Source organism: Aotus nancymaae, unplaced genomic scaffold (genome assembly GCF_030222135.1).
Source record: "Aotus nancymaae isolate 86718 unplaced genomic scaffold, 86718_ANA_hifiasm-v0.15.2.pri h1tg000015l_0, whole genome shotgun sequence".
NCBI classification, from domain to species: domain Eukaryota; kingdom Metazoa; phylum Chordata; class Mammalia; order Primates; family Aotidae; genus Aotus; species Aotus nancymaae.
In genome coordinates, this window is record NW_026988426.1 from 6,546,647 (window position 1) to 6,555,010 (window position 8,364).

Consider the following 8,364-nt stretch of genomic DNA (forward strand, 5'->3'; position numbering starts at 1 on the left):
AGATGAATGAGTGGATGGATGGATGGATATGTAGATGGGTGGGTAGATGGATGAGTGGGTGGGTGAATGGATGGATGGGTAGATGAATGAGTGGGTGGATGGATTGGTGGATGGATGGACAGATGAATGAGTGAGTGGGTAGATAGTAGATGGATGGGTGGATGAATGAGTGGATAGGTGGTTGGGTAGATAAGTAGGTGGGTGAACAGAGGAGTGGGTGGGTGGATGGATGAGTAGATGGATGGATGGATGAGTGGATGGATGGATGGATGGATGAGTGGGTGTGTGGATCAGTGTGTAGGTGGATGGGTGGGTGGGTAGATGGATTGGTGGATGGATGGATGAATGAGTGGGTGAGTGAGTGGATAGTAGATCGATGGGTGGACGGATGAGTGGATGGATGGATGGATGGATGAGTGGGTGTGTGGATCAGTGTGTAGGTGGATGGGTGGGTGGGTGGATGGATGGATGAATGAGTGGGTAAGTGGGTGGATAGTAGATGGATGGGTGGATGGATGAGTGGATAGGTGGTTGGGTAAATGAGTAGGTGGGTGAACAGATGAGTAGGTGGGTGGATGGATGAGTGGACGGATAGATGGATGGATAAGTGGGTGTGTGGATTGATGAGTGGGTAGATAGATTGGTGGATGGATGGATGGATGAGTGGGTGAGTGGGCGGATGAGTGGATGGATGGATAAGTGCATGTGTGAATGGGTGTGGGTGGATTGGTGGGTGGGTGGATGGATTGGTGGATGGAGGAGTGGATAGGTGGTTGGGTAGATGAGTAGGTGGGTGAACAGATGAGTGGGTGGGTGGATGCATGAGTGGATGGATGGATGGATGGGTGGGTTAAACAGGAGATTTATTCATGATTGGTGCCCAAGCTGCTTTGTCCAGTGAAAGGTATTGCTGAGAAGCCAAACCATGAGTATTCGCCAAGCACCTGCTCTATGAGCTGCTGTGGGGAGCATGAAGAAGGTTCACTTCAGCCCTGCCCTCAAAGAGCTTCACAGTCTAGTAGAGGAGAGACGAGATTCATTTAAACATAGCTGGAAGCGGATGGACATTGAGTTGTGTAGAGATCAGAAGGTGGCAAGCAGGGCCTGGGTGGGATGGCCAACTCAAGGCCACCCATACTGCCCTCAGGACTGGCCCCTCTCTCTGCAGATATCGTCACAAGAGATGAGTTCCTCAGAAAGCAGAAGACGGAGACCATCATCTACTCCCGCGAGAAGAACCCCAACACGTTCGAATGCATTTCCCCTGCCAACATCGAAGCTGTGGCTGCCAAGGTGAGGCGAGGGCTGGGAGGTTGGACGGGGCCGGGACCTTCCATGATGATCCTCATGAGACCACCTGGGCCAAGGACAAGGGTGGGATGAAGAGCCACTTTCGCCTCCACGTGGCCAGACCTTTCCTCCTTGTCCCAGCAGCTGCCCCGTGTCAACTCCCTCTCCGCCCCTTTGTCCCCTGGGCTCCGACGTGAGTTTTTATTTTGGAGCTGCTTTCTATTTGTGGTGGCTTCCTGAGCTGGTGTGTGTTTGCATTGTTTAGGTGTGTGTGTGTGTCTGGTTGTGATAACAAGGGCCAGAGATAGAGAACGAGCTCATCAGGGCGAGAGGCAGAATGAACGTGAAGGTGACAGGTATCCCATTCACCAAACAAGGGGAAAATGGGACGTCACAAGCGTTATTGGCGACGATGCAGAGATTGTCTGTGTGCATTATAGAGTCTTTGAGGCAGACGACGTGACCTAAGCATTGAGTTCTTCCTCATCCCAGCGCCGGATGAAGGAAGGGCTGTCACTCTGCATCAGTGGCGTGCTCCCCCAGCTGCCAGGGGCTGGCTCCGTGGTGGACGCTGACCTTGGGAACGCCAAGAGCAGGTGGTGGTGTTTTGTTTTTTAAAGTCTGGGCCACAGCAATTTAGGAAATTCTGACAGCTGGAGTGGATAGAAAGCGAGCAGGCAGGGCTGGAGCCGAGATTGTTTTTAGTCGAAAAGAAGATCCGACGGCTGTCCCACGGATCTGTGCTATTAGAAATGTAGGCCATGGTCCTGCTGGCAGGGAATGGAGGGCAATGGTCTGCAGGAGGCTCAGCGGGGCTCTGGGCTGGCCATTCCCGCCTCCAGACACGGATGCTAGTTCCAGGCTGTGTTCAGTGTGCGAAATTCATTGAGCTGCGCACTTAGAACGCTCTATTTATGTTCCACTCCAATGCAAAGTTTCATGTTTTATTGATTTAGAGACAGTCTCGCTCTGTTGCCCAGGCTGGAGTGCAGTGGCACGATTACAGCTTACTGCAGCCGCGACTTCCTAGACTCAAGCAACCCTCCCACCCCTGCCTCCCGAGCAGCTAGGACTACAGTTATGCACCACCATGCCCAGCTAACGATTTTTTAATTTTTTTAGAGATAGGGTCTTGTTATGTTGCCCAGGTCTCAAACTCCTAGTGTCAAGCCATCCTCCCACCTCCCAAAGTGCTGGGATTGCTGGCATGAACCATTGTGCCCAGCCAACGTTTGGTGGAATTTTTTTTAAGCAATGCCTTCAGCAAAACATAGATGGTCCTTTCTCAAAATGACGAGCTCCTGGTTGAGGACCCTTGCAGATATTCTTGGGACTGGCCAGCCTGGCTGCCTCACCCATGTGTTCCCTACCCTCTTACTTGAAGGCTGGCTAGGGTAGCAGGTGTTTAGGGGGTTTCATGTCTGTGTGTGTGTGTGGAGGGGGGGCACCATCTCAGCTCATTGCAACCTCCGCCTCCTGGGTTCAAGCGATCCTCATGCCTCAGCCTCCTGACTAGCTGGGATTACAGGTGCACACCACCACGCCTGGCTAATTTTTGTACTTTTAATAGAGACGGGGTTTCGCCATGTTGATCAGGCTGGTCTCAAACTCCTGACCTCAAGTGATCCGCTCGCCTCGGCCTCCCAAAGTGCTGTGATTACAGGCGTGAGCCACCATGCCAGACTGGTAGCAGGTGTTTCATTCAAACTCATTCACACCACCTGGTTCACCCCAGCCGGGGCCTCGTCTCTGCCCATGAACAGCACTGTGGTCAGCAGAGTCCTGGAGTATCCAGACTCATGGAGAGTCTTATCTCCTGGATCAGTGGCAGGTGGCTTTCAGGGCTCCCACCCCACTATCGACCCCAACCCTGCATCCAGGCCCCGCCACAGGCACCTTCACAGGAGCAGGAGGTGGGTGGGCTGCTGCTGACTGAAGCCACTGTGCCCGCAGAACAAGCACTGCCTGCTGGAGGCCGGGATCAGCTGCACGAGAGCCTTGATCAAGGCCAACATCTACCCCATCGTGCTCTTCATCCGGGTGTGTGAGAAGAACATCAAGAGGTTCAGGTAGGGCTCCGAGACCCCTAGGGGCTGCCCCTCCTGTCCCTAGCACCCCACAAAGCCTCAGTGGAGGGCAGGATGCCTGTGTGCCCCACCTCATGCACCCCTTAGTAAACCTCACCAAGTACGGGACTGTCCTTGCAGAGCTGATGCTGAGGGCAGCGGCCAAGGTGGTGACTCACACACATGGGACACATCATGGGGGACAAGAGCTAGGAGGGATGGGGCAGAGTACACATCACCCGGGGTGGTCAGGGAAGGCCTTCGGGATGCATCAGCGAGACCCATGGCAGTGAGTGAGGATCCTGTCTGGGAGGCGATGAGAGGCAGTCCAACTCTGGACCCGTGTTCAGGGCCGAGCCTGCAGGATTCAGGAAAGGGTTCACTCTGGGGTTCCAAAGAACGAGAGGCCGGGCACAGTGGCTCACACCTGTCATCTCACATTTTGGAAGGCCAAGATGGGCGGATCAGCTGAAGTTGAGAATTTGAGACAAGCGTGGCCAAGATGGTGAAACCCCATCTCTACCAAAAATACAAAAATTAAGCTGGGCACGGTGGCTCACGCCTGTAATCCCAGCACTCTGGGAGGCCGATGCAGGTGGATCACGAAGTCAGGAGTTTGAGACCAGCCTGGCCAATACGGTAAAACCGCGTCTCTACTGAAAAATACAAAAATAAGCCAGGTGTGGTGGCACACGCCTGTAATCCCATCTACACTTGAATCCAGGAGGTGGAGGTTGCAGTGAGCCGAGATTGTGCCACTGCACTCCAGCCTGGGTATCAGAGTGAGACTCTATCTAGAAAAAAAAATACAAAAATTAGCTGGATGTGGTGGTGCACACCTGTAGTCCCAGCTATTTAGGAGGCTGAGGCAGGAGAATCACTTGAATATGGGAGGTGGAGGTTGCTGTGAGCTGAGATTGCACCACTGCACTCCAGCCTAGGCAACAGAGAGAGACTCCATCTCAAAAAAAAAAAAGGATGGTGCTGAGGTTTGGAACCCGGGTGCTGAGGACAGACTGGCCCCTCCTCACACACACCTGCAAAATAAATGTCCTGCTGCCACTTTACAGAGGGAATAACTGAGACTGGGAGGGTTAGGCCTCTTCATTCCTTTTCACCAGATACTTACTGAGCTCATGTGAAGGGTTAGACTCTGGGGAGCCCAGCAGTAAGCAAAAGAGACAGACATCCCTACTCAATACCTCACACCCTTTAGGCTGGCCAAGACCGAAAATGCAGAAACTGACAAGTGTTGGTGAGGAGGTTAGACGTCAGAACCCAGCGCACTGCTGCTGGAAATGCAAAATACAGCGGCCCCTGTGGAGGACGGCATGGCGGTTCCTCAAAAATTAGAAATAGAAGACCACAGGATCCATCAACCCCACCTGTGGGCATATCCCCGAGAGAATTGAAAGCAGGGTCTCTAAGAGATGTTTCCACACCGGCATTCACACCAGCGTCACTCCCAATAGCCAAAACCTGGAAGTCACCTAAGGATCCATCAGTGGGGAGTGAATACACACAATGGGGCCCGTCCACACAGGTTAGGAAGGTGGTAAGAGCTGAAAACCTTGCAAACTGTTAAACAAAAAGAGTTGAAACAAGGAAATCATAATACATGTTAATGTAAGAGAAATCATAGCCTGGTACATACCCCCTTCCCCATCCGTCCTGCCTGGAAATGTGTTTGTGCTGCAGTGTGTACTGCACCAAAAATGCTGTATGATTTTTTGGGTTTTTTTTTTTTTTGAGATGGAGTCTTGCTCTGTCACCCAGGCTGGAGTGCAGTGGCGACATCTCAGCTCACTGCAGCCTCCACCTCCCAGGTTCAAGTGATTCTCCTGTCTCAGCCTCCCAAGTAGCTGGGATAACAGGTGCCCACCACTATGTCTGGCCAATTTGTGTATTTTTACTAGAGATGGGGTTTCACCATGTTGCCCGGGCTGGTCTCGAACTCCTGACTTCAAGTGATCCTCTCGCCTCAGCCTCCCAGAGTGCTAGGATTACAGAACGTGAGCCACCATGCCCAGCCCATACAGTGGAATATTATTCAGCCTTCAAAAGGAAGGAGATTCTGACACCCACGTCAACATGGATGAAACTTGAGGACGTTATTCCCAGTGAAATAAGCCAGGCACAAAAACACACATGCTGTGTCTGATTCCGCTTATATAAGGTCTCTAGAGCAGTCAGATTCCTGGAGACAGGAAGTAGAAGGGTGGTTCCCAGGGACTGCAGGAGGGAAGATGGGGAGTGAGTATTTTATTGGTCCAGAGTTGCAGTTTGGGAAGATGAGGAAGTCTGGAGATTGGTTGCACAGCAGTGTGAACATACCTCATGCTACTGAATTATTCACTTAAAGAATAGGTAAAATGGTCAATTTTATTTTATGCATATCTTAGCACAATTAAAAATTAAAAGGATGTGGCCAGGCGCGGTGGCTCACACCTGTAATCCCAAGTTTGGGAGGCTGAGGCGGGTGAATGATTTGAGGTCAGTAGTTCGAGACCAGCCTGGCTAACATGGTGAAACCCTGTCTCTACTAAAAATACAAAAATTAGCCAGACATGGTGGTGCATGCCTATAGTCCCAGGTACTCAGGAGGCTGAGGCATGAGAATTGCTTGGACCTGGGTGACGGAGGTTGCAGTGAGCTGAGATCACGCCACTGCACTCCAGCCTGGGCAACAGAGCAAGACTCCATCTCAAAATAAAAATAAAAATAAAAAGGATGGGTTTGGAATTTCCAGTGAACAACATGAAGGGGCACAGTCCCTAGCATTAAGAGGCATGGATGATATAAGGGAGAAGCAAGGCAGGGAAGGAACGGGGACTGCGGCAGTGAGGGGTGGCCAGGCAGGTGGTGCCACACCAGTGCCACGGCAGCCTCCCCACAGCCCGTGCATGTCTCCTCCCAGAAAGCTGCTGCCCCGGCCTGAGACGGAGGAGGAGTTCCTGCGCGTGTGCCGGCTGAAGGAGAAGGAGCTGGAGGCCCTGCCGTGCCTGTACGCCACGGTGGAACCTGACATGTGGGGCAGCGTGGAGGAGCTGCTCCGCGTGGTCAAGGACAAGATCGGCGAGGAGCAGCGCAAGACCATCTGGGTGGACGAAGACCAGCTGTGAGGCGGGCACCCCTGGCAGAAATGCTGTGGGCATGGGTCATTCTGTGAGGCGGGCACCCCTGGCAGAGACGCTGTGGGCGTGGGTCATCCTGTGAGGCGGGCATCCCTGGCAGAGAGAAGCGGTGGGTGCGGGGGCATCCTGCAGCCCACAGAGCTGCCCTGGCGGATGCTCTGCCCCTCGCAGTGATGGAGCCTGGGGGGACAGATGTGCCCGGGGAAGAGCAGGGCACAGTCCATTCCCCCAGCCCCGGCTGACCTGGCCCAGCGGTTTGGCCCTGCCGGCCTTCGCAGGGAGACAGAGCCGAGCAAAGGACACCAAGCCAGAGCCCCGGGGCCAGCCGGCCTCTGGAGAACCAGAGCAGCAGTTGAATGTAATGTGTGGGACAGGTGTGCTGCCACCAGTAGAGCAGGGACCCTGATAGCCAGGCGTCCACCAGTCTTGGGGACACACTCACCCTAAACACACTCCCAGACAGGACAGATCGGGGAAGCCGGTGTGTACCAGGCTATGATTTCTCTTGCATTAAAATGTATTATTATTTCTTTGTTTCAACCCTTTTTCTTTGTTAACAGCTTGCAAGGGTTTCAGCTCTTGCCACCTTCCTAACCTGAAAACTATGTCCAGCAAGCTTAGCTGGGGACTCAGGCCCCATGTTTCTGTGTAGGGTGAAGGTAGGGTGACCATACACCCCAGGGTCCCAGGACAGGTCTGATTTATCCCTGGGATTAGGGTGACACTTGCTAATTGTACCCCATGGACTCAAATGCATCCTGATTTGGAAGATCAATAAATTGTCTTGTCACCTTGGGAAGGGCCCATCCTCTCACAGACCCTGGGGACCCTTGCGGTCTATACCTGGCCTGCCCCGTAACTCCAGCCCTGAGGCCAGGCCCCCATCACTCAGCTCTTCCCTACATGTCATTACCCCTGCCACAGTACATTCAATGTCCCTAGAGGGCAGCCTGACTTCCTCCTGCAGGTCAAGAGCAAGCATGTGGGGTACAGCCCTCTGTGGGGTTCATATCTCACTGCCCAGGAGTTTGGGGGTGCAGGAAAGCCATTCCCACTCCCCAGCAGGTAGCAAAGGCCCTAGGAGTTCTAGAACCATTCTTCTCCTTCACCCTCTTGTTGCAAACTTGCCAAGTATGGACCCGACAGACACAGCCAAACCAGGCCAGGTTGCACCCTTGGCAGGGCACCACGGTGCATGTGCAGGAAGCTGCTAGGTGGCAGGCTCGGATTCAAACCCAGGCCTGTGTGTCTGTGGGAACTCTGGGAGCAACTGCTCGCTGACAACCTAATACTCAGACTTCCTTCCTTCCTAAGAGCACCTTGACTTATCCTGGGAATCTACATGCACAACTCAAAGACCATATGTCCCAGCTCCCTTGCAATCAGGGAAATATAAGGGGAGGTTTGGGGAGAGACAAATGGTGCTTCCTGCAGTTTTCTGCTGGGATGCAGATACAATGGCTGGAGCATCAGCAGTATTCTTGCATCTTGAGGTGACCATGAGGATGGAAACCCCACTCGGAGGATGGTAGAGCAGAAAGAGAAGGAGCCACAGTCACTAATGACACTTGGGGGCCTAAGACTACTCCTTGGGTTTCTTTTACATGAGACAGAAAGAAATTTGTATCTTGTGTTAAATGACTGTTATTTCAATTCTCTGTTCCTTGCAGCCAAGAGCAATTCCTAACAGATACAGGGAAAAACTTTATTCTTCATAGTTTCAAATACCGTGGGCATGGGTTGATCCTCTGCTAGGTTTCCCCACCCAGACGAGGTATGAATTATTAATAAAAGAATTCTATTAATAAAGATCTCTTCTAAAAAACCAAAAATACCGTGTGGCCTGTAGCGTTTTCTGGCATTTTGACCCACAG

At 52.6% G+C, this 8,364-nt stretch overlaps 1 protein-coding gene across 3 annotated transcripts in view; it reads left to right on the plus strand.

The window, feature by feature from the left end:
• CARD11 (caspase recruitment domain family member 11) overlaps window positions 1-7,030 on the plus strand; it is a 142,540-nt gene extending 135,510 nt beyond the window's left edge. For all 3 annotated transcript variants that reach the window (XM_012455591.3, XM_021675979.2, XM_012455592.3), the window contains exons 23-25: window positions 1,169-1,293; window positions 3,244-3,359; window positions 6,274-7,030. In XM_012455591.3, the coding sequence (XP_012311014.1) occupies window positions 1,169-1,293; window positions 3,244-3,359; window positions 6,274-6,478 (446 nt within the window). In that variant the 3' untranslated portion in view covers window positions 6,479-7,030. The remainder of the gene's footprint in view (window positions 1-1,168; window positions 1,294-3,243; window positions 3,360-6,273) is intronic.
• Window positions 7,031-8,364: the final 1,334 nt, after the last annotated feature.